The sequence below is a fragment of the Pogoniulus pusillus genome, chromosome 38 (genome assembly GCF_015220805.1).
Source record: "Pogoniulus pusillus isolate bPogPus1 chromosome 38, bPogPus1.pri, whole genome shotgun sequence".
NCBI classification, from domain to species: domain Eukaryota; kingdom Metazoa; phylum Chordata; class Aves; order Piciformes; family Lybiidae; genus Pogoniulus; species Pogoniulus pusillus.
The window spans coordinates 5374420-5398074 of record NC_087301.1 but is presented as its reverse complement, the minus strand read 5'-3'; the positions used below and the strand labels follow the sequence as shown (position 1 = coordinate 5398074).

The 23655-nt window shown below is 55.2% G+C and overlaps 3 protein-coding genes across 5 annotated transcripts; 1 reads left to right on the top strand and 2 right to left on the bottom strand.

Annotated features, from left to right (window-relative positions):
• Nucleotides 1-41: 41 nt before the first annotated feature.
• Nucleotides 42-4743, bottom strand: NKAPD1 (NKAP domain containing 1). 3 transcript variants are annotated; one of them, XM_064173143.1, is made up of 5 exons: nucleotides 4522-4743; nucleotides 3396-3496; nucleotides 1946-2098; nucleotides 871-924; nucleotides 42-668 (listed from the first exon to the last, which is right to left on the bottom strand). In XM_064173143.1, exons 1-5 carry the CDS (start codon nucleotides 4588-4590, stop codon nucleotides 143-145), a joined length of 903 nt encoding a protein of 300 aa, XP_064029213.1. In that variant the 5' UTR covers nucleotides 4591-4743; the 3' UTR covers nucleotides 42-142. The 3 variants fall into 3 exon arrangements, with proteins under 3 accessions (XP_064029213.1, XP_064029212.1, XP_064029214.1); XM_064173142.1 differs by having other exon boundaries at nucleotides 1946-2101; nucleotides 4522-4740; XM_064173144.1 differs by lacking the exon at nucleotides 1946-2098 and having other exon boundaries at nucleotides 4522-4741.
• A 161-nt stretch (nucleotides 4744-4904) lies between these two features.
• Nucleotides 4905-7874, top strand: PIH1D2 (PIH1 domain containing 2). Its single transcript, XM_064173039.1, has 5 exons — nucleotides 4905-5112; nucleotides 5243-5366; nucleotides 6337-6579; nucleotides 7179-7444; nucleotides 7526-7874. The coding sequence occupies exons 1-5, from the start codon at nucleotides 4945-4947 to the stop codon at nucleotides 7670-7672; spliced, it is 948 nt and encodes a 315-aa protein (XP_064029109.1). The 5' UTR covers nucleotides 4905-4944; the 3' UTR covers nucleotides 7673-7874.
• A 1136-nt stretch (nucleotides 7875-9010) lies between these two features.
• DLAT (dihydrolipoamide S-acetyltransferase) lies at nucleotides 9011-22569 on the bottom strand. The gene is made up of 14 exons (XM_064173043.1): nucleotides 22250-22569; nucleotides 21639-21740; nucleotides 20331-20455; nucleotides 20067-20223; nucleotides 17770-17896; nucleotides 17207-17409; nucleotides 16540-16702; nucleotides 16275-16342; nucleotides 14782-14874; nucleotides 14584-14691; nucleotides 14383-14498; nucleotides 12982-13144; nucleotides 11993-12129; nucleotides 9011-10698 (listed from the first exon to the last, which is right to left on the bottom strand). Exons 1-14 carry the CDS (start codon nucleotides 22493-22495, stop codon nucleotides 10569-10571), a joined length of 1938 nt encoding a protein of 645 aa, XP_064029113.1. The 5' UTR covers nucleotides 22496-22569; the 3' UTR covers nucleotides 9011-10568.
• Nucleotides 22570-23655: the final 1086 nt, after the last annotated feature.

Below are 23655 nucleotides of genomic sequence, written 5' to 3'. Positions count from 1 at the left end.
CCAAGGCTCAGGCTCTCCTCTGGGGGCTGGCAGGATGTGCATGAACCACAGTGTCGAAACAAGCTGTACCATGGGGCAGTGCTGAGAGATAAATACCTGCCTCTGTCCTCTGCCTTATTGTCCGAGCTGCAGCCCAGACTCATCAGTCCTCATCTGAGCTATCCTCTGACTTTTCATCAGCGGCCACCTTCCAATTCTTCCTCTTGCTCTTCTTCTCTGGCACTTCACTGTGCCTCTCTGAGGCAGAACTGTGACGTTTCTTCCTCTTTTTTGGGGGCCGTTTTGCTTTTTTCTCCTCAGATTCACTGTCCTCAGAGCTGCTGGTGGTTGAGCTGCTTGCATGAGAAAAGTCACTCTCCTGCCCAGAAGAGGAGGTAGGTTCCCTGGCAGGCACTTTCCTGGTCTTTTTTTTGCGCTTGTGTTTCCCCTTGCGGGCGCTTGAGGTCTCCTCTTCCGAGCACTCACTCTCTCGGGATGAATCTGATGATGTCCTGCCCTGCTCCTTTTTCTTTTTCTTTCTCTTTTTGTGGGATCTCTTTTTTTGCTTCTTCTTCTTGTGTGGCTTCTTGGGCTTTTTCCTTCTGTGTGACTCCCGGGCGGTTTGCTTTCCCAGATGAGATTTCTTCTTCCCGTTGATAACATTTTGGTTGTCTCCTTCTTGAGAGTCGCTGCAGACAAGAAAAAAAGAACAAAGGATGACCAAAAAAAAAGCAGCAGACAGGCAGGCACTGAGCAGCTGAACCTCTTCTGTCTCGTTTGAAGCAAACCCAGCACTTCATTTGGCTAAAGCAGGGAATTCAGTTCGTAAAAACTCCTGCATATAACCTGAGAGAAGATTCTGGATGCATTAATAAGCTCTGTTTGCCTTACCTATCTGTATCGAATTCTTCAGGGTACAACTCTTTATAGCCACTGTGACCCCACCTGGAAGAAAGCAGAGCCATCTGTTAGAAACAGACAAGGAACAACAACCACAAGACAGAGCCAGAGAATGAAGAGGAGTTTAGAAGGACCTGGGACTGCTTAATCTGGAGAAGACTGAGAGGGGATTTAATCAATGCTTATCAATATCTGAGGGCTGGGGGTCAGGAGAGAAGGGGGACAGGCTCTGCTCACTGCTCCCTGGGATAGGACAAGCAGCAATGGATGGAAGCTGCAGTACAGGAGGTGCCAGCTCAACACAAGGGGAACTTCTTGACTGGAAGAGTCCCAGAGCCCTGGCACAGACTGCCCAGAGAGGTTGTGGAGTCTCCTGTGGAGCTTTTCAAGGCCGGGCTGCCTGGGGAGGTGGTGGAGTCGTCGTCCCTGGGGCAGTTCAAGGCAAGGTTGGATGTGGCACTTGGTGCCATGGTCTAGCCTTGGGCACTGTGGTAAAGGGTTGGACTTGATGATCTGTGAGGTCTCTTCCAACCTTGGTGATACTGTGATACTGTGATCTGTGCTAGATTGTGTGGTCCTGCTGTGGCAAGGGGGTTGGACTGGATGATCTCCTTGGGTCCTTTCCAACCCCTGATATCCTGTGATCACAAACAAGAAGGGCGGTAAGAACCTTCCTAGCAAAGAAGGAAGGAAATATGACACTGATTTGGTTGGCACTGTTGAAATACAACTTACTTCCAGCTCCCATTAGGGAAAATTACAACTTAAAAGTTCTTTCCAACAACCCCAGAGAGCACTACCTTGCATTTCTCAAGCTTTTTGAAGTTCCCTGGGTAAACTAATCAATACTAAGCTTAATTACTAAGCTTTTGCTGCTTGGCATGACTTAAGGTGCACTCCATTATTCTGTGACTGCAAGTTTGTGAACATGACTTATTTGTTGCCAGAGGGAGACTCAGCATTGTTGGTTTTCAAGCCACAAGTGTGCGCTGCAAAGAGAACCTCGACTTCTTTTAAAGGATAACAAGAAGGTGTTTCAGTGAGCATCCCAAGCAGAGATTCTCACCTGTCTGGCATGTTGGCTTCACATTCATACAGCTTTTTATTCCAGGAGCGAGCCCTAAGGAGGTCATCTTCAACCAGGTCTAGAAACTGTGAGTTCTTTGTTCTCCAGTCAGCCCTGTGGCCCTCCTCGTCGAAGCCGTCGCTGCGCATCCGGCTGCTGGGGGATGAGAACAGTTGGCCTTCAGCTGCCAGCTCTGGGGGAGGAACTGTCTGAGCTCCAGCCAGAGCAGCAGAAATCCAGCACCTCTGAGGTGTCCATCTATGCAAGGTGACCAGCTGTCAGCTAACAGTCACCACTAACAGCCCTCGCAAAGCCCCTTCAGCTGGGTTCCAGCTGTGCACAGCAAGATTCTCAGCAGAGATGCTCCAGAGAAGGGCAATGAGGCTGGGGAGAGGCCTTGAGCACAGCCCTATGAGGAGAGGCTGAGGGAGCTGGGATTGGTTAGCCTGGAGAAGAGGAGGCTCAGGGCAGACCTTATTGCTGCCTGCAACTACCTGAGGGGTGGTTGTGGCCAGGAGGAGGTTGCTCTCTTCTCTCAGGTGGCCAGCACCAGAACGAGAGGACACAGCCTCAGGCTGTGCCAGGGGAGATTTAGGCTGGAGGTGAGGAGAAAGTTCTTCCCTGAGAGAGTCATTGGACACTGGAATGGGCTGCCCGGGGAGGTGGTGGAGTCGCCGTCCCTGGAGCTGTTCAAGGCAGGACTGGACGTGGCACTTGGTGCCATGGTCTGGCCTTGAGCTCTGTGCTAAAGGGTTGGACTTGATGAGCTGTGAGGTCTCTTCCAACCTTGGTGATACTGTGATCAGAGGGAGGAGTGACCTTGCCTAGCACAACAAATGCAGCTGTCTGCAGGAGCAGACAATCACAGGATGCTAAAAGCAATTAAAGGGAAGCTGAACAAATAGAACTGACTTAGTTCCAGGACTAAGGCCCCAAACCCACACAGAGTCACAGGATGCTGAGGGGACTGGAGCACTGCCTGATGAAGGGAGGCTGAGGGCCCTGGGGCTGCTTAGGCTGGAGTAGACTGAGAGAGGATTTATTCAATGTTTATCAATAGCTGAGGGCTGGGGGTCAGGAGTGGGGGACAGGCTCTGCTCACTGCTCCCTGGGATAGGACAAGCAGCAATGGATGGAAGCTGCAGCACAGGAGGTTCCAGCTCAACACAAGGGGCAACTTCTTGACTGGAAGGGTCCCAGAGCCCTGGCACAGGCTGCCCAGAGAGGTTGTGGAGTCTCCTTCTGTGGAGCCTTTGCAGGCCTGTCTGGATGTGTTCTGTGTGCCCTGAGCTAGATTGTATGGCCCTGCTCTGGCTGTAGAATTGGACTGGATGATCTCTTGGGTCCCTTCCAACCCGTGACATGCCAGAATGCTCTTAAAGCACTGTAACACAAAAGGGTTCAGTAACTCAGTCAAGAGAATCCTCTCTTCCACACCAATAAAACCCACCTGGAGGTGTCTGAGAACATTCTGCTTTGTCTTTTCCAGTAAGTCTCTTCTGTCTGCTTCTCCCACTCCCTTATTTTCCACATTTCTGTCTCTTCCTGAATCTGAAAGTCACAGAAGGGAAAGAATTACAACACTGGGGGAAGTTTACGATCCTGTAGCCTGCAGCATCAGCTCCCAGTTTAAGCTTTGCTGCTTTTAAGAAGGTGTGCTAGTTTGAAGCAGGCTAGAATGTTTTGGTGAGAGAAAGTAGATCATGGGCTGTGAAAGGAAAACAGTGGTGATGTCTGCTTCCCTCAGAGTCTTGCTGAAGAAGAAAGGAAACCATTAGATAACACTCTGGCCATTGAGTCTCACACTCTGCCTTGGGCTGCTGGCTGAGATGCAGCTCCCTAACCTCACCTTCCATTTGGACTGACCCACCTTTGCTTCTGAACCTCTTGGCTGAACCTCTTTTCTTCCTTAGGACTGGGGTAGGGTTGAGAGGGGCTTGGGGAAGGTGCAGGGGGGGTTGAGAGCCCCTCCTGGGGACTCAGGTTTCTGGGAGGGGAGTTGTGCTTCTGTATTACTTTTACCTTGTCTATTTCTGTCTGTAACTGTATATACTGTAACTGGCTGCTTGTCTATTGTGCTGCTGTAAATAAATAGCTTCATTTCTATTCCCAGAGCCCGGCTGAGCCTAGTCTGGGTACCTTCTGAAGTGTGGGGGGGCAGGGAGCACCCAAACCATCACAGAAGGCATAGCCCAGTCTCCCCCGCAGCCCTGGCTGGCAAGGGGCACAGTTGGTAGCCAAATCCCCGCACACGCTCCCTCGCCGGGGAGGAGGACTCGGTAAAACCACAGCGTGACTGAAGGCGAGACCGAGGGCGGCTGCGGAGCTCCACTCCAAGTTGCTTCTTTCCTGCCTGCTAACCGCCGCCGCCAGCTCGCACCCCCGCGCCCCGCCCGGCCCCGCCGCGGAGCCACCGCCACTCCTGGGCGCCGCGCACGCCGCACGGCAACGCCCGGCCGGTGCTCGGGGGTCTCAGAACCGCCACCGTGAGGCACGGCCAGGCGGAAGAGCCACCGGAGCCACCGCCGAGACGGAGCGCAAGAGGCCGCGGAGGCCCCCAGCGGTCCCGGGCGTACCTTGTTGTGCGCGCCCGTGTGCCGGATCACGTTCCGCAGCAGCACCTTGCCCACCGGCACCCGGGACATCCTCTCGCCTGCCGCCACCCCACCGCCGGCACCCCCGGGCCGGGGCCGCTCACCGGCACTGCCCTGCCGCCGCCAGCAGGAAGTGGTCCCCGCGAAATGCTTCCTCCCGGCAGCACACGGCGGGGCCCGAGCCGCGGCCGCCACGGGCCGGGACGGCTGCGGGGGCGGCTGCGGGGGCGGCTGCGGGGGCGGCGTCCAGCTCCGCCGCCGAGCGGGCAGGGAGGGCCGGCGGGCGCGGAGCGGGGCTGCCGGCGGGGCCGGAACGCGCGGGAGCGTGGGGCGGACGGGAAGGGCGGAGGGGCCCCGCGGCGCGCACCTTCCGCTGGCGGTCGCTAAGCAACGGCGGCGGCAGCCATGGCGGGCGCGGCGCTGGCCGGGGCCGCGCAGCTCTGGGCGCTGCTGGACGAGATGGCGGAGAGCGATCCCCAGGCCTACCGCCGGTTCCTGCGGCAGCAGCGCGCCGAGGCCGAGCGGTTTTGCGCCGCGCCGGAGCCTCACCTGTGCCTGCGGGCCCGGCCCGCGGTGGGTGCGCGGGCAGGAGGGCTCATTCCCCCCGGCCTCGGTGCTGGCACTGGGTACCGCCGGCGGCTGCGGGGCCGGAGAAGGGCGGCAGGGGCTGGGAGGGGCTCAGCCACGGCTTGGTCTCTTGCAGGACGTCGTCGGGGGGGCTCTGTTCATCAACATCTGCGGCTGGAAAAGGGTCCCGGCACCCAAAGCTCCCTCTGGCCCCACACCTGTCAGGGTGGGCCGGCTAGAAGAAGTGTCTGGCGAAGGAGGTAGGGCCCCAAAATGCTGCTCCTCGGCCCCGGGGTGTTTCTTCCTGCAGCGGTGCCTTGCGCGGCCGTCGCAGGCAGTGTTGCTGTGCTGCGCCGCGGCCAGCTCTGGCCTCCGAGGGAGGGTGGCAAGGCAGGGATGCCGCAGGTGTGTCTCAGCAGGGCACCTAAGCGAGTCCTTGTCAGACAAAAATCCCCAAACCAAACTCCACAAACAAACTGAACAACAACCCCAAGCAGCACTGCAGGCTGGGGCCAGAGAGGCTGAGAGCAGGCAGGCAGAGAGGGAGCTGGGGGTGCTGGGAGAGAGGAGCTGCAGAGGAGGCAGCAGTGTGCCCAGGTGGGCAGCAGAGCCAATGGCAGCCTGGGCTGGCTCAGGAGCAGTGTGGGCAGCAGGACAAGGGAGGTTCTTCTGCCCCTGTGCTCAGCACTGCTCAGGACACACCTTGAGTGCTGTGTCCAGTTCTGGGCTCCTCCATTGCAGAGAGATGTTGAGGTGCTGGAAAGTGTTGAGAGAAGGGCAGCAAGGCTGGGGAGGGGCCTGGAGCACAGCCCTGTGAGGAGAGGCTGAGGGAGCTGGGGGGGGTGCAGCCTGCAGCAGAGGAGGCTCAGGGCAGAGCTGATTGCTGCCTGCAGCTGCCTGCAGGGAGGCTGTAGCCAGGTGGGGTTGGGCTCTGCTGCCAGGCAGCCAGGGACAGAAGAAGGGGACACAGCCTCAAGCTGTGGCAGGGCAGGTTGAGGCTGGATGTTGTTAGGAAGTTCCTGGCAGAGAGAGTGATTGGCACTGGAATGGGCTGCCCAGGGAGGTGGTGGAGTGGCTGTGGCTGGAGGTGTTGCCGCCAAGCCTGGCTGGGGCACTTAGTGCCATGGTCTGTTTGGTTGGGCAGGGCTGGGTGCTAGGTTGGGCTGGCTGAGCTTGGAGCTCTCTTCCAACCTCCTTGATTGTATGATTCTATGACACTTCTTTTTCCAGACCTTTACAGAGTTATAGACCTTGCATACAACCCAGCTGTTCTGCAGAGGGCTGAGAACCCAGCAGAAAGGGAGCACCTGATCCATTTGACTCTTAAACTCATCGAGGAGCAGTGCAGCTTTGTCCTTTCCCATTCATACACGGTGGAACCATTCAGGTTAAAAGGAAGCCTGGACATGATGCAGCAACGCCTGGGAGGAAGGCAGAGGTCAGCTCCACAGCTCAGTCAGAACACAGAGCAGGGTATGTAGAGAGCTGCTGTCACTTCTCCTTGGGGAGGACCCAGCAGATTCTCCAGCAAACTTACTCAATCTACATCTCTCTCCCCCTAGTTCTTGCCATAAGCATCAAGCAAATGCTTCTGAGAATTCAGTGGCAGGCAGCAGCAGCAGCATCCACAGCAGGATTAGATGAACCCTGCTGGCCTGTGTGCATTCACCTCTGGTGTCATGCAGCTGAGAAAGCAGGGGCATTGGGACAGCAAATTCTCTTCCACCGTCCACTTGCCCTGGGGACTCTGCTAGGGTCTGATCCTTTGAGGTGCTAAGTTTTGTGCTCACCTGAGTAAAAAGGAGTTGCTGCTGTAACTGCTAGTCTGAAAAACCCCCACTTGTAACTCGTGGGCAATGAAAACCAAATCATGAGCAGAGACTGCCAGCACCAGGCAAAACTGTTAATTACAATTCATATAAGATAAAACTTTGATATCTTTCATAGAGGGATGGAATGGTTTGGGTTGGAAGGAGCTTTAAAGACCATCCAGTTCCATTTGTCAAGTGGCACAACATTACTGTGCTTAGCAACTGAGTGGTAGGTATGAAAAGCTTCTTTTTACTTCCAAGGACTGACACTTGAGCAGCTGCTGCACGCTGTGGAAGCTGAGGACTGCAGCAATTCCCCTGTGCTGCTGAAGGAAGAAAGTGTAACACAGTCCAGAAAGCAGCTGATAGAGGAAATCAGCAGCCCTGAAGTGAGAGAGAAGCCAAATGTCCCTGTCCATGAAATCATCACTGTGAGGGATGCAGAGGAGAAACCACTCCAAATACAACTCACAATCCATCTGCCCGAGGTTGGCTCTGTCTCTGAGTGTGACCTGAGCATCTCAAAGGTAAGAGAGAGGAATCCCCTCGTGCTTTCTGCCTGCTACCCACTGCACAGACAAGCACCTCACAGCCTGTTCTTGCTGTAGGATGATCTCATCATTGAAGTGCCTGAGAAATACAAATTGCAGCTGGATCTGCCAGAGCTGGTGGATGAAGAAAGAGCCACAGCAGTATTTAAGACAGGAACAGGGGTGCTGTTTGTCACACTGCCAGTTACCAGGACAGGTCCTTAAAGGCTGCATTTCATCCTCTTCATGTTCACAGATGACAGAAGAGAAGCCCAGGAAGAGAATCTAACTTTTAGATGGTGATGAGTTGGGAGTTTATTCTTCAGGTGTGAGTATCTCAAATGCCTTTAGAAGATGCATCCAGAGGAGGAAGGTTGAAGGAATCCAACTTAGGAAAAACAAATAAGTAAAGAAATTAAATGTTCAAGGAGTACTTGAGTGTGTTACCAGCTGAAGTGCAGGACCCTACACACTGCACTACATCATTCACTTTGCTGTAAGGCAGAACAGCAGTTGTGGGTTTGATCATGACTGCACACCTCCCACCAACCCAGGTTGTTCAAGGGCTCATCCAGCCTGGCCTGGAACACCTCCAGGGAGGTTGTGGAGCACAGAATGTGGTCAAAGATCTGTGCTCCACAACCTCTCTGGGCAACCTGTGCCAGTGTCTCCTCACCCTCCCTCTCTGTGATCCACAGCCTTCCTGGCCAACCTGTGCCAGTGTCTCCTCACCCTCTCTGTCAACGATTTCTTCCTAATCTCCAGTCTCAATCTGCCCTCCAAGTTCCAATTCTGTCAGTGCAGGAACTGAGCTGGGCTGCTGCAGACTGCAAGCAGCACCAGAAGTCACTCACAGGATGTTAGAGTTTGGAAGGGATCCAAAGAGCTCATCTAGTCCAAGCCTCCTGCCAGTGCAGGAGCACACAATCTAGCTCGGGGCACACAGAACACATCCAGACAGGCCTGGAAAGGCTCCACAGGAGACTCCACAGCCTCTCTGGGCAGCCTGTGCCAGGGCTCTGGGAGCCTTCCAGTCAAGAAGTTGCCCCTTGTGTTGAGCTGGAACCTCCTGTGCTGCAGCTTCCATCCATTGCTCCTTATCCTATCCCAGGGAGCAGTGAGTAGAGCCTGTTCCCCTTCTCTCCTGACCCCCAGCCCTCAGATATTGATAAACATTGATTAAATCCTCTCTCAGTCCTCTCTTCTCTAAAAACCCTCAGCACTCCCAGCACACAGACAGTGATTAGGATTTCTGGAGTCCTCCCCAGTCTGGCAGTCACTCAGAGAGCACTTCCATGGGATGAACTCCTTAGTGTGAAGGGAAAGGCTGCAACAGACAGAGCCTGAGACCATACTAAATGCTGCAGGAAGGAAATCAGGAGCTTTAAAGTTCCCTGCTGCAGGACAGCAACAAAGCAGAGTTATTTGGCAGCATTTGTGATTGCAATGTCAGGTTAACAGGGTGAGTTTCACTGTCGGCCTGAAAGGCCAAACAGCTGAGCTGCTGCTCTAAGCACCACAGTGAGCCACACACAAGTGAAGACAAAAAGCACTGGAGCAAGGTTTAGTAGGTTGTCAATTCCAAACATTTAATAGACTGTAGGTTCACTAAAAGCAAATCTGGAACCAAAAGATGTTTTTAAGACCATTAAAGAAAACCCCCCCCCAAACCTTAATGCACTTCTGTGCTTAAAGCCAGGCATGAGAACCAGGTTATCACAGCAACCAGACATGAAATAGCTCTCACCAAAAAGAACATTTCATTGCCACAACATTTTTCTTTCAATGTCTTTAGTGTAAAGTTTCTTTTTCCTAGAGCTTTACAGGAGACAGAACTTAATGCAATGTACAGAACAACAGAGCAGCTGCAACTTGTTCCTTTCTAGGTAATTTGAAGCTTGCCTAACCCCCTCCCTCCCCTGTATTTTCATCCTCCTGGTCACTTTGTATTTCCTACACAGCCATCCTTTGTACAGTAGTATTCCCATGTGGAAAAGTGGAAATGGAGAAGGTTCAGCACTGCACCCTTTGCAGGATGCCACAACTTGGGGAACTGGACACAAGTCCAAACAACTACTGAAGCCTTTTACATACAATATATACATGGAGAGCACATTCTGCAGCTCACTGAGGCTGGCACAACATAGACAGCTGAAGGGAGAACCACAGCACCAGTGACTAACTCAGGAGTTCTTAGCTTAGAATGCCTGAAAATGGCTTTTTCCAAGCAGTCCTCAGAATGAATGCCCACTAATGGGAGTTATTAGTGGGTGACATTTGCCTGCATTGGGTTCCCACACCCAGATCCTCCTGAATGTTCTGCAAAACAGTTACTTCCATGGCATCACTCTGAGGTCAGCTTAGCAAAAGGAAGAGCAACTGAAGAGTTTTCATACAAGAAGCAGATGTGATGGCTGATGAGGAGACAGCACATCCCCTGAGCTGTCTGAAAGCTGTGACCCCAAAGGCAGCAGTGCTCTTCCACCTTAAAGTGCTCAAAAGGGATCACATCACTGGGAAGGTCCAGACCAGTAGCAAATTCCAGGCACTTGGCCTGTGTTAAACCATTCCCAGTCCCTTAGTGCATGTCACACTCAGCCACCCAGACAGAGCAGGACAGAAGACAATCCACCAGCTACCAATCTGTCCACTTCTGTTACAATCTCACCTGAACTGTGAAGAGATGTTTAGAAATCCCATTTCTGACAACACTGAGGCCAGGGAACTTCTTAGTAGGCAGCCTGCTGCTCACCCTGGCTGAGCAGACAGCAGTGAGCATCGTGCTGCCTGGGTAACACTGCCACCTGGGATGCTTCACTCTGTTTTGGAGGAGTTTGCCAAGTGAACTGACTGCATCCCAAACACAGCAGAGCTCTAACTGCTCTGAAAAGCACTTCTGCAAACTGATTTTCATTTTCACTTCTTTTCCCCCCCTGTACAGAGTGGTAATAAATACCAATTCCCAACTCCTCTCATACAGAGCTTCAATTAAAAAATAAAAGGGACCTCTTCTTTCTGGGTTTTTTAATAAGTCTGAACACTAAAAGTCTAAATAGGGTTTCAAATAAAAACAGTGTGACCCCCCCCCCAACCCAGGGCAAGGGTTGCTTGCAGGATGAAATTATAGCAGCATTGTTACTGGCTTCTCAAGGAAGTTCTTGAACTCAGCAAGCCACTGTGCTCCCACTGCTCCATCCACCACACGATGGTCACAGCTGAGCGTTACGGACATCACGCTGGCCACGTCGAACCTGCAGGCAGATGAAACCAATCAACACCACCAAAAGAGGTTCACAGGATGCCAAGGGTTGGAAAGGACACAAAGAGATCATCCTGCTTCTGAAAAACCTGCTCACTGCTTCACAGAGAATCACAGAATCAGTCAGGGTGGGAAGGGAGCACAAGGAGCAGCCAGTGCCAAGCCCCCTGCCATGCCCAGGGACACCCTACCCTAGAGCAGGCTGCACACAGCCTCAGCCAGCCTGGCCTCAAACACCTCCAGCCATGGGGCCTCAGCCACCTCCCTGGGCAACCCATTCCAGCCTCTCACCACTCTCATCACCAACAACTTCCTCCTCACCTCCAGCCTCACTCTCCCCACCTCCACCTTTGCTCCATTCCCCCCACTCCTGTCACTCCCTGAGAGCCTAAAAAGTCCCTCCCCAGCTTTTTTGTAGCCCACTTTAGATACTGGAAGGCCATAAGATGGTCACAGCATGGTAGAAATTGGAAGGGACCTCTGAAGATCACAGGATCAGAGGATGTCAGGGGTTGGAAGGGACCCAAAGAAATCATCAAGTCCAACCCCCCTGCCAGGGCAGGACAATACAATCCAGCTCAGGGAACACAAGAACACATCCAGACAGGCCTGGAAAGGCTCCAGAGAAGGAGACTCCACAAGATCATCCAACTTCAACCTCTCTGCTGCCAGAGCAGGGGCACCCAGGGTGTGTCACAACAGAAGCACATCCAAGTAGGTTTTGAAAGTCTCCAAACCAGGTGACTCCAAAACCTCTCAGGGCTCTGTTCCTTGAATCCTGCCTCCAGTTCTGGTGTTCCCAGCATGGGAAGGACACAGAGCTGTTTGGAGAGCCCAGAAGAGGCCACAAAGGTGATCCAAGGGCTGAAGTACCTCTGCTAGGAGGGCAGCCTGAGGGAGCTGGGGGCGTTCAGCCTGGAGAAGACTCCAGGACGACCTAAGAGCTTCCTTCCCACAGCTAAAGGGATCCCATAGGAAGGCTGCAGAGGGACTTTTCATGAGGGAGTCTGGAGACAGGCCAAGGGGAATGGTTTGAAGCTGAGGCAGAGCAGGGTTAGAGTGGAGCTGAGGAAGAAGTTCTTCAGCAGGAGGGTGGTGAGAGTCTGGAATAGGCTGCCCAGGGAGGCTGTGGCTGCCTTCTGCCTGGGGATACTCAAGGCCAGATTGGATGAAGGCTTGATCAGGCAAGTCTGGTTGAGGGGTGTCCCTGCCCATGGTGAGCCATGATGAGCTCTCAGATCCCTCCCAACCTGAGCCATTCTGTGACTAACACTATGAATTCTTACCCTTTCTCATTATCAGCTGGCACCAGCCTTTTCTCTGAGGAACCAACTGCAAGGATGCAGGCTTGAGGTGGATTGATGATGGCAGAGAAATTCTTAATCCCATACATTCCTAAATTGGAAATGGTGAAAGTCCCACCCTGCAAGGAGAAGACAGCACAGGCAAGGTCACAACAGCTCTTTCACGTGGAGCACTGATGAACACAGCTGAAACATCACCAGGGAGGCTTTGTTCAGCCTGCACTCATGGAATCAAAGTATCAACCAGGTTGGAGGAGACCTCCAAGCTCAGCCAGTCCAACCTAGCACCCAGCCCTATCCAGTCAACCAGACCATGGCACTAAGTGCCCCAGCCAGTCTTTTGTTGAAGACCCCAAGGGATGGTGACTCCACCACCTCCCTGGGCAGCCCATTCCAATGCCAATCACTCTCTCTGACAACAACTTCCTCCTAACATCCAGCCTGAACCTGCCCTGGCACAGCTTGAGGCTGTGTCCCCTTCTTCTGGCCCTGGCTGCCTGGCAGCAGAGCCCAACCCCACCTGGCTACAGCCTCCCTGCAGGCAGATGCAGACAGCAATGAGCTCTGCCCTGAGCCTCCTCTGCTGCAGGCTGCACACCCCCAGCTCCCTCAGCCTCTCCTCTCAGGGCTGTGCTCCAGGCCCCTCCCCAGCCTTGCTGCCCTTCTCTCAACACCTTCCAGCACCTCAACATTTCTCTTGAATTCAGGAGCCCACAACTGGACACAGCACTCAAGGTGTGTCCTGAGCAGTGCTGAGCACAGGTGCACAAGAACCTCCCTTGTCCTGCTGCCCACACTGCTCCTGAGCCAGCCCAGGCTGCCATTGGCTCTGCTGCCCACCTGGGCACACTGCTGCCTCATCTTCAGCCTACTATCCACCAGTACCTGCTCTCTGGGCAGCCTGTGCCAGTGCTCTGGGACCCTTCCAGTCAAGGGCAGCAAATCTTTCCCAGCAAGCTGAGTTCTCTCACCTGGAATTCATGAGGCTGAAGTTTACCTTCTCGGGCTTTAGCTGCCAAGGACACCACATCCTTGCTGATGGTTGCCAGGCCCTTCAGGTGCGCGTTGAACACGATGGGAGTGATGAGCCCTGCAGGAGTGCTCACAGCCACACTAACATCCACCACATGGTTTCTGCAAGACACAAGGCAGATGCCAGTTGACTCCAGCAAGGCAACAAAACAAAACACATTCAAAACTCTTCAGACAGCTCTGCATTAATTCTGCAACGGTTATTTAACCTTGCACACCAGCCTTACGTTCACAGATTGCATCAGGATGGAAGGGAGCCCCCAAAGGCATCTTGGCCAACCTCCCTGCAAGGACACCTCCAGCTGGAGCAGGCTGCACAGGGACACAGCAAGGCTGAGCTTGAATGTCTGCAGGGATGAGGCCTCAAGCACAGCCCTGAGCAACCTGTTCTGCTATTTCACCACCCTCCTTGTCAAGAACTTCTTCCTGATGTCCAACCTAACTCTACCCTGCTCCAAGGGCTCCATTGCCTCTTCTCTTATCACTCCAAGCCCTTCTAAACAGCCCCTCCCCAGCGTTCAGCATACAGGAGGGATGGGGAGGGACTATTGACAAGGACTTGTAATGACAGGATGAGGAGGAATGGGTTTAAAGTGGCAGAGGGGAGATTGAAACTGGATGTCAGGAAGAAGTTCTTGACAGTGAGGGTGGGGAGAAACTGGCACAGGTTGCCCAGAGAGGGTGGGGAGACACTGGCACAGGTTGCCCAGGGAGGCTGTGGAGCACAGAAGCACAGAATGTGATCAAAGATCCCATTCTGTGCTTCTGTGCTCCACAACCTCCCTGGAGGTGTTCAAGGCCAGGTTGGATGAGACCTTGAGCGACTTGTTCTAGGAGGTGTCCCTGCCCATGGCAGGGGGGATGGAACTGGCTGAGCTTTGAGCTTCCTTCCAGCCTAAACCATTCTATGATGCCTGTTGGTCTCCTTCAGACACTGAAATGCAGCTCTAAGGTCTCCCTGGAGCCTACTCCTCTCAAGGCTGAACAACCCCAACTCTCTCTCAGCCTGTCCCCACAGCAGAGGTTCTCCATCCCTCTTATCTTTGTAGCCTCCTGCAGACCCACTCCAGCAGGTCCAAGTCCCTCTTGTGCTGATCCCAGAGCTGGACACAGGACTCCAGAGCTGGACACGGGGCTCCAGGTGAGGTCTCACCAGAGCAGATGCAAGGTCCTTAGCACTTTAACAACCCCTCCTCAACCTCTGCTTTGCAACCCCCACCTCAACCTCTGCTTTATACAAGCTCCCCTTCCTCAAAGCCTCAGCAGCAGCTCTGCTGTTTTGCCATCAACTCTTTAGTGAACAAAGAAAGTTCCTGGCTTCGACCGTACCATAAACTTACTGCCTAATAACGGTGTCCATCCAGGAGGAATTGGCCTCAGGCACCTTCAAGCATGCCAGAGCAGAAGCTTTAATGATGAAGTCATTGACAGAAAGCTTAATGTTATCTGAGACTTCCTGTAAAGAGAGAGATTGGAGGCATCAGTTTGTTAGCTCCAGCAGCTTGCACAGCCTTTCTAGCTGAAACACCTAAATGCTTCACCTGATTGAGCTCTTTCCTTAGCACCAGAACTTCTCCCATGTTTACATCCACAGAAAGGTAGTAGTGAGGTATTGTTTGTTTAGACTGCATCAAACGCTGAGCAATCACCTGTGGGGAACACCAGGGATGGAGATAAATCCATGTGGAACAGCCTTGAGAGCAAATAAATCCCTCAGGGAGGAAATGAAAGCTTCTTACCCTCCGAATGTTGCTGATAGGAATATCTGTGAAGGTCCCCACTGGTGCTGCTGCAACTGCAGCAGCTGCAGGAACTGCCTCTAGTGCTGGAGCCTGCAGTCAGAGAAAGCAGAATTCACATCAGCACCCAAACACCAACTGTGCAGAGCAACTCAGGGTGTGGGACAGCTGCTGAGGCCAAGCTGCCTCTTGTTAAGAGCAGCAAACATCTCTGCTCTCCTGCCTGTCCCCTCCAGTACCCACCAGGCTCTCTCTAAAGCCTCCACTGGACTATTAAATGTACTACTGAAGTGATTCAGAACTGGGGTGCTTTAGTCTGGGGGAGGCTGAGGGGAAACCTCATTGCTCTCTACAGCTCCCTGAAAGGAGGTTGCAGTGAGGTGGAGTTGGTCTCTTCCCTCTAATATCAGGTGATAGGAGGAGAGGAAATGACCTGAAATTGTGCCAGGGGAGGGTTAGGTTGAAGATGAGGAAAAATTTGCTTGCTGCAAGAGTGGTCAGAGATTGGCACAGGCTGCCCAGGGAGGTGGTGGAGTCCCCCATGCCTAGAGAGGTTCAAGACACCTGTGGCCATGGCATGTGAGGACGTGGTTTGGTGGCCATGGTGGCACTGGGTTGATGATCTCAGGGGGCTTTTCTACCCCAAACAATTCTGTGATTCTGTGGATATTCACTGCTAGGAAGCTCCCACAGCAGCAAGTCCTGCTGGATGGCTGCTTCACACAGCACAAATGTGCTAAAGGGCACTCTCCACCTGCACCCAGCCACAGCCCTCCCAGCAGTGCACAGAGCAGCACTTCCATCACCTCACAGTAAAGACAAGCAATGGTCTAAGAACAGTTCTGGAGCCCCTGGGACAAGAGGGATGTGGAGATGCTGCAGAGTGTCCAGAGCAGGGCCAGGAGGATGCTCAGAGGCTGCAGCAGCTCTGCTGTGAGCACAGCCTGAAAGAGTTGGGGCTGTGCAGGCTGGAGCAGAGGAGGCTCCCAGGGGACCTTCTTGTGGCCTGCCAGGATCTGAAGGGGGCTCCAAAAGAGCTGGGGAGGGACTTTTGAGGCTGTGAGGGAGTGGCAGGAGTGGGGGGAATGGAGCAGAGCTGGAGGTGGGGAGAGTGAGGCTGGAGGTGAAGTTGTTGAGTAGGAGAGTGATGAGAGGCTGGACTGGGTTGCCCAGGGAGGTGGTTGAGGCCCCATGGCTGGAGGTGTTTGAGGCCAGGCTGGCTGAGGCTGTGTGCAGCCTGCTCTAGGGTAGGGTGTCCCTGGGCATGGCAGGGGGGTTGGGACTGGCTGCTCCTTGTGCTCCCTTCCAACCCTGACTGATTCAATGATTCTAACAGCTTTAAGGCAGCAGCCAGAAGCTGATGGTTACGTTTGCCTTTCCTTCCAACTGCCTCTTTTCATCAGTGTCAGATCATTGGGACTGGGCTTGGCTCAACCCACAGCAGTGCAGCACCCAAATGAAGGGTTGGGAGAACAGATTGCAAACCTACTCACTGGAGCAACCTTTGGTGGTACAAATGACTCCACATCTTTCTTTGTGATTCTACCATCTGGTCCAGTACCTAGAAAGGTAAAAGAGAAACATCAGCTGATGTCAGTGATGTCAAACAGGGCAAAGGTTCTAAAGGTAGCAGCTCCAACAGAGAGAAGGCATCTAACAAACCTCTGGTGAGGGCCTGGGATGTTCCTGGCAGGAAGGAAAGAGCATAGAGAGACAGACACTTGACAGTGAGGGCAAGAAAGTGGGAGGACAACCTACCTTTCACTTGGGCAAGGTCAATTCCTTTCTCTGCTGCAATTTTCTTTGCCAGAGGACTAACCAGGACCCTTCCTTTACGAGAAGGTGGCCCAGCTGTGGGGGCTGCTGGAGCAGAAGGAACAGCAGGCTGAGGAGGGGGAGCAGGAGCAGGAGTTGCTGCCACCTTAACGAAAGAATCAGAGCCATCAGCTTCAGCATCATTCAACAAAAGCTTTGTAGGTCCAGCAAGAGAACATCATCACTCAATTGCCAGTCAAGAGAACAGCAAAACCTGTCACAAATCTGAAAGAATTCTCAGAGAGGTTTCCCAGTGCCAGAAATTAAACCAGAAACTTCCTGGCAAGGAGACCAAGTGAGTGCTGAAACACACACCAGGAAAAGGTGAAACACCTAACTTGTGCCTCCAGCTTTTAAGGATGAGCTGGGAACTGGTAGAAGCAGTAAGCTGGAGAAGAGAGGGTGATGACTGACTCTGTGCCAGGCTTTGGAGGGCACACTGGCAATCACCTCTTAGGTCACCCAGCACCACCACATATCAGCCTGGCACTCACAAAACCATTAACACTACTGCTGGGGCCAGGGCTCCACACTGGCAGACCACCACAGCTCACATCAGACCTCTCAATGGTTCCCATAACTTCTCTCACATGCTGAGCACGGTCCTTACTGGTGGTGGAGGAGGAGGAGGAGGGGGAGGAGCAGGAGCTTGTGTCTTGATGTCAGTTACTGCAGTGGCTTGGTAGTCAGCAAAGGCTGGAATATCAGACTCCTTCTCCACGATGATGCAGAGTGCTGTTCCTAATGGCACATCTCTTGTTCCTTCAGGCACCAATATTTTTGCCAAGTAGCCTTCTTCCTGCACTTCAAAGCCTGGAAAGGAGAGAAACAAAACCAGTTTGGTGCTGGTTTGGCAGCTGTGGTTACTCTAAATGCTGCTATTAAAGACTTGGTAGCTAAAGCCCTGTCCTGTATGTAGCAGGCAAGACAATATTTTCCAGTGCAGCTAGCAGGGAAACACCTCCATGAACTGTGCATTAGCAAGGAGGACTGGTGAAGAAACAGAAGTGCCTTTAGGAGCTCTCTAGTGGAATGAGAAGTTGCCAAAACTTGTTTTACTTGCACCACAACTTCTGTCCTGAGCAGCCAGGTGAGCAGCTGGTACAGAAGCTATTTCTGGATCCTCCCCTTTTAAGGACACATCATCCACTCCTGGCTTTGGAGCTGACTCACCTATAGTGGCTTTATCTGTCTCAATTTCTGCCAGCAAGTCTCCCTCGTTCAGTTTCTCCCCAACCTTCTTCTCCCATCTCTGCACTGTGCCCATTGTCATGGTAGGTGATAGGGCAGGGAGAGTGACCTGTGAAGCCAGAGAAGAAAGAGGATCAGATGCTGATAACATGAAAGGGACACAGATTTAAGTCCTGACTAAATGATGCCAAGCTAAAGAAGCAGCCAGGTCTTAATGCCCTCCTACATCAAAGCACAGAGCTGCCAGGTCTGGCTTCTTTTATTTATCAAAGCCTAAGCAACAAAGAAGCAAAAGCAAAGAGCAGTAAATCTACACATCAAAACAACTGTCAGCACCCACACTGGGAGGGTCTTGCAGCGGCTCTCTGCAAAGCTAAAAGGAAGCCTGGAGCAAGTCACAGAATCATGGCACGGTTTGGGCTGGAAGGGACCTCCAAAGGTCATCCTGCAGTCAGCAGGGACATCCGCCGCTAGATGAGGTCATCCTGCTGAGCCTCACCTTGAATATCTCCAGAGATGAGACCTCAACCACCTCTCTGAGCAACCTGCTGCAGTGCTCAAGCACCCTCACTGTAAAGAACTTGTTCCTAACATCCACTCACTTTGTCTGTGCAGGTTTGGCTCCTCCAGAAGCGACAGACTCCGAGTCTGCACACACAAACACAGCAGAAGCGAGCGCAGCTTCACAGCAAAACCCAACAGCTAAGGCAGGCAGGGGGCAGTCAGCAAAGCTTAGCAGCTAAAATCCAAGTCAGGTGAAAAACCTTTGTAATTAATAGTGCCTTGTTCACCTTCTGCCTGTGTACAGCATCTCAGACAAACCAGTGACCACCTGGGTTCTCTGGGGGATGAGCTCTGCCACTTCATTTTGGTTTTCAAAGCCTATGAGGACAGGCTGAGAGTTGGGGCTGTGCAGTTTGGAGAAGAGAAGGCTCTGAGGAGACCTTATTGTGGCCTTCCAGTATCTGAAGGGAGACACAAGAAGGATGAGGAGGGACTGGGAGTCCTGGCTCACTGGAGAGGCCCCCAAAGACTGGAAGCTGCCAATGTGATGCCCATCCACAAGAAGGAGGAACTGGAAAACTACAGAGCTGTCAGCTTGACCTCAGTGCCAGGCAAGGGCATGGAACAGGTTGCCTTGAGTGGCATCACACAGCACCTACAGGATGGCCAAGGGCTCAGGCCCAGCCAGCATGGGTTTAGGAAGGGCAGGTCCTGCCTGACCAACCTGAGCTCCTTTTATGATCAGGTTCTCGCCTGGTTAATGTGGGGCAGGCTGTGGATGGAGTCTACCTGGACTGCAGCAAAGCCTTTGACACTGTCTGCCACAGGAAGCTCCTGGCACAGCTGGCAGCTCCTGGCTTGGACAGATTCACTCTGATATGGGTCAAGATCTGGCTGGAGGGCTGGGCCTAGAGAGTGGTGGTGAATGGTGCCACAGCCAGCTGGCAGCTGGCACTGGTGGTGTTACTCAAGGATCAGTGCTGGGCACAGTCCTGGTCAATATCTTTATTGATGATCTGGACCAGGGGATTGAGTCCAGCAGCAGTGAGTTTGCAGATGACACCAATCTAGGAGCAGCTGTGGAGCTGTTGGAGGGTAGCAGAGCCCTGCAGAGGGACCTGGCCAGGCTGCATGGGTGGGCAGAGGCCAATGGGATGAGATTGAACAAGGCCAAGTGCAGGGTTCTGCACTTTGGCCACAACAACCCCAAGCAGCACTGCAGGCTGGAGACAGAGTGGCTGAGAGCTGCTACAAAGAGCTCAGACACAACAGACACAACAACCCCCAGACTTCAGCAGCTAGGCAAGGGGCAAAAAAGCACCCAGCAACACAACTCATTGTTAGTGACAAACACATCTAGGGTAGTCTTCAGTGTATCACAGGCTTCAGTCCTTCTCTGAACTGTAGGCAGAGCCCTCAGAGCTCTTCCACACTTAGCACAAGGTCTTTTTACACCAAAACTCTCCAAATAATGCAGATGCAGCAGGAGGGGGTTAGGCTGTGTGACAATCCTGCAAAGACAAGTCTCTCCTCTGCTAGCAGCTGAGATGCTCAGGTCTTTTTCTGCCAAAGCCTCCTGGGACCTCCCCAGACACCTGCTTTAAGCATGCAGCAGTTCAAGCAGCAGACAACCCTGCAATCATAGCTAATAACTTCCCAGCCCAGATAGCATTTACCACAAAATCAGAGCCACAGAATCAAAGTGCCCTGAAGCCAGCAAGGCCAAAGACAAAAAGAGTGCACCAAGGCCCAGACCATCAGCAACACCTTCTTACCTGCATATGAGGAGGGTAAGAGCTGCCAGGAGCCTGAGGTGAAGGCTGAGGTGGCGGTGAGGGAGCTGCAGCTTGAGGGGGAGGCACTGAGGCTGCAGGGGGGGCAGATGCTGCAGAATCCAGAGTGTAGTTTTTAAAGGCATCAATGTATTCAGGCCTGGAAGGAAACACAGAACCAGTCAGCTGAGCGACTCCAAGTCACACAAGGTACCCAAGAAGCCTCAGGAGACAGGAATTCAACTCAAGGGCTAGCAAAATACCTACTTCTCCACTGTGATGCATATTATGGCCCCAATAGGAACATCTCTTGTCCCTTCTGGCACCAGGATCTTGGCCAGGTAGCATTCCTCCAAGCTCTCAAAGCCAACTGTTGCTTTGTCTGTCTCCACCTGGGAGAGAGAACAGGATGGCATCATGGCAACAGAGATAGTTCTGGGCCCCTCAATTCAAGAAGGATGTTGAGGTGCTGGAACATGTCCAGAGAAGGGCAACAAAGCTGGTGAGGGGCCTGGAGCACAAACCCTATGAGGAGAGGTTGAGGGAGCTGGGCCTGTTTAGCCTGGAGAAGAGGAGGCTCAGGGGTGATCTTATTACTGTCTACAACTACCTGAAGGGACATTGTAGCCAGGTGGGGGGTGGCCTCTTCTCCCAGGCAACCAGCAACAGAACAAGGGGACACAGTCTCAAGTTGTGCCAGGGTAGGTCTAGGCTGGATGTTAGGAAGAAGTTCTTCACAGAGAGAGTGATTGGCATTGGAATGGGCTGCCCAGGGAGGTGGTGGAGGCACCGTCCCTGGGGGTCTTCAAGAAAAGCCTGGATGAGGCACTTAGTGCCATGGTCTGGTTGATTGGTTAGGGCTGGGTGCTAGGTTGGACTGGGTGATCTTGGAGGTCTCTTCCAACCTGGTTGATTCTATGATTCTATGATCAGCAAGCTCAGAGCTCTCCGTGCTGGAAGTGCAGGGCCACAACACACACACAGAGCTCTGGGAAAAGCACACTACAGCACCAGCCAGAAGACAGGATGCCCTCAAACAGGCTGAGTGCTGCTCCTGCTCAGAGAAAGCAGCAGCCAGCTTCCAAGGGCTGCCAGCCACCTGCTCCCAAACAGGTTAAATGCTGCTCCTGCTCAGAGAAAGCAACTCTCAGCTTCCAAAAGCTGCCAGCCACCTGCTCCCAAACAGGTTAAATGCTGCTCCTGCTCAGAACATCAGCTCTCAGCTTCCAAAAGCTGCCAGCCACCTGCTCCCAAACAGGTTAAATGCTGCTCCTGCTCAGAACATCAGCTCTCAGCTTCCAAGGGCTGCCAGCCACCTGCTCCCAAACAGGTTAAATGCTGCTCCTGCTCAGAACATCAGCTCTCAGCTTCCAAAGGCTGCCAGCCACCTGCTCCCGAGGGAATTTGTTTAGGAGTTGGGATCTTGACCCCAAAGATCTGCGTTGGAGTGAGGGCAGCCAGGATGCAGACGCAGCTCGTTAGCACCGCAGCGCTGCCGCTGCTCCCCGCGTACCTCTGCTATGAGCTCCCCTTCCCCCGCGTACCTCTGCTATGAGCTCCCCTTCCCCCGCGTACCTCTGCTATGAGCTCCCCTTCCCCGATCTTGTCGCCCTCCTTCTTCTCCCAGCGTGCGATGGTGCCCATCTGCATGGTGGGGGACAGAGCTGGCAAGGCCACCTGTGAAGAGCAGGGCAACGTCAGGGCTCAGCCAGCCCCGACAGCAGGAACCCCCCCACGCAGGGCTGAGATGGAGCCAGGCTGAAGGGCACAGAGCCTGGCTCCGGATGCCCAGCAGGTCAGGCCTGCACCCAGCCTGCTGGCGAGGCACCGGCGCACACCAGCACCGGGATGGGGCAGAGCAAGGGAGGCAGAGGCTGAGCCAGGGGAGCGGGAGGGAAGCAGCAGCGGGGAGGGTGGTGGTAACCGGCGGCAGTAAAGGGGCTGGGGACAGCCTGCAGGCAAGGGCACGGCAACGGCGGGGCTGCGGACAGCACTGCCCAGGGCAAACCGAGCTGCCCTGTGAGGGAGCCAGGCCCACGGAGCGGGAGCAAGGCCGCTGCCCCCGCGGCAGGAGAGCCGCGCACCGGGTCCGTCCTCTGCGGGCCCCCAGCGGCCGTAGGGCCCCGAACGGCACCGGAGGAGACCCAGCGCGCTTGGGTGGGTGGGGGGAGGGGAGAGCCTCTCACCTTCTGGTGTGCCGGGAGACTGCAGCAGCGACAGGGGACGAGCCGGGGCCAGGCGGGCGGCAGCAGCAGCCCACCAGGCCGGTTCACGGGGCCAGCCCTGGCCGCGCCGCGGCACAGCGGCACGACCCCGACCCCCACCCCCGCGCCGCGGCCGGCCCCGGCGGCACTGAGCGCTCGACAGCTCCGCGCCCGGCCGGGGGCTCCCGCCACGTCCCGCACTACGCTCCGCGCCAACACCCGCCACATGCTGGAGCCGCGGCCCCGCCGCCGCCGCCGCTCGGTGACCTCCTCCGTCCGGGCACGGCGCCGCACAGCCGCGCACGACACTGCCGCGCTGCCGGAAAGTGCGGCGGGCGGGGCGGGGCCGCGGGGCGCGCAGCGGCGGCGGGGGGGGGGGGGCGCGGGGGGACGGTGCGGAGCGGAGCGGCCGCGGAGCCCGGCCCGGGGAGACCGAGCGAGCGGCGGCCCCCGAGCGAGGAGAGCCCGGCCCGGGGAGACCGAGCCAGGGCGGCCCCCGAGCGAGGGGAGCCCGGCCCGGGGAGACCGAGCGAGGGCGGCCCGGCAGCCTGCCCCAGGGCCGCAGCGGGCACCGCGCTCGGTGTGCCCCCGCGTAGGGTGCCCCTACCCCGAGATGGCAGCGGGCACCGTGCTCGGTGTGCCCCTGCCGAGGGTGCCCCTACCCCGAGATGGCAGCGGGCACCGTGCTCGGTGTGCCCCTGCCGAGGGTGCCCCTACCCCGAGATGGCAGCGGACACCGTGCTCGGTGTGCCCCTGCTGAGGGTACAGCCGCCCCGAGAGGGCAGCGGGCACCGTGCTCGGTGTGCCCCTGCCGAGGGTACAGCCGCCCCGAGATGGCAGCGGGCACCGTGCTCGGTGTGCCCCTGCTGAGGGTACAGCCGCCCCGAGATGGCAGCGGGCACCGCGTTCGGTGTGCCCCCGCGTAGGGTGCCCCTACCCCGAGATGGCAGCGGGCACCGCGCTCGGTGTGCCCCCGCGTAGGGTGCCCCTACCCCGAGATGGCAGCGGGCACCGTGCTCGGTGTGCCCCCGCGTAGGGTGCCCCTACCCCGAGATGGCAGCGGGCACCGTGCTCGGTGTGCCCCTGCCGAGGGTGCCCCTACCCCGAGATGGCAGCAGGCACCGTACTCGGTGTGCCCCTGCTGAGGGTGCCCCTACCCCGAGATGGCAGCGGGCACCGCGCTCGGTGTGCGCCTGCCTAGGGTGCCCCTACCCCGAGATGGCAGCAGGCACCGCACTCGGTGTGCCCCTGCCGAGGGTGCCCCTACCCCGAGATGGCAGCAGGCACCGTGCTCGGTGTGCCTCTGCCTAGGGTGCCCCTACCCCGAGCTGGCAGCAGGCACCGCACTCGGTGTGCCCCTGCCGAGGGTGCCCCTACCCCGAGCTGGC

Bases quoted from the DNA above. Each gene is read 5' to 3' on its own strand.
- DLAT (XM_064173043.1), bottom strand. From the start codon at position 22,495: ATGTGGCGGGTGTTGGCGCGGAGCGTAGTGCGGGACGTGGCGGGAGCC. The intron at 21,741-22,249 runs GTGAGAGGCTCT...TGCTCTTCACAG, and splicing joins GTCTCCCGGCACACCAGAAG to GTGGCCTTGCCAGCTCTGTC. The intron at 20,224-20,330 runs GTAGGTATTTTG...GTTTCCTTCCAG, and splicing joins ATATGCATCACAGTGGAGAA to GCCTGAATACATTGATGCCT.
- NKAPD1 (XM_064173142.1), bottom strand. From the start codon at position 4,590: ATGTCCCGGGTGCCGGTGGGCAAGGTGCTGCTGCGGAACGTGATCCGG. The intron at 2,102-3,395 runs GTGGGTTTTATT...CTCATCCCCCAG, and splicing joins ATGTTCTCAGACACCTCCAG to CAGCCGGATGCGCAGCGACG. The intron at 925-1,945 runs GTGAGAATCTCT...GCTTTCTTCCAG, and splicing joins GAAGCCAACATGCCAGACAG to GTGGGGTCACAGTGGCTATA.
- PIH1D2 (XM_064173039.1), top strand. From the start codon at position 4,945: ATGGCGGGCGCGGCGCTGGCCGGGGCCGCGCAGCTCTGGGCGCTGCTG. The intron at 5,113-5,242 runs GTGGGTGCGCGG...GGTCTCTTGCAG, and splicing joins GCCTGCGGGCCCGGCCCGCG to GACGTCGTCGGGGGGGCTCT. The intron at 5,367-6,336 runs GTAGGGCCCCAA...TTCTTTTTCCAG, and splicing joins AGAAGTGTCTGGCGAAGGAG to ACCTTTACAGAGTTATAGAC.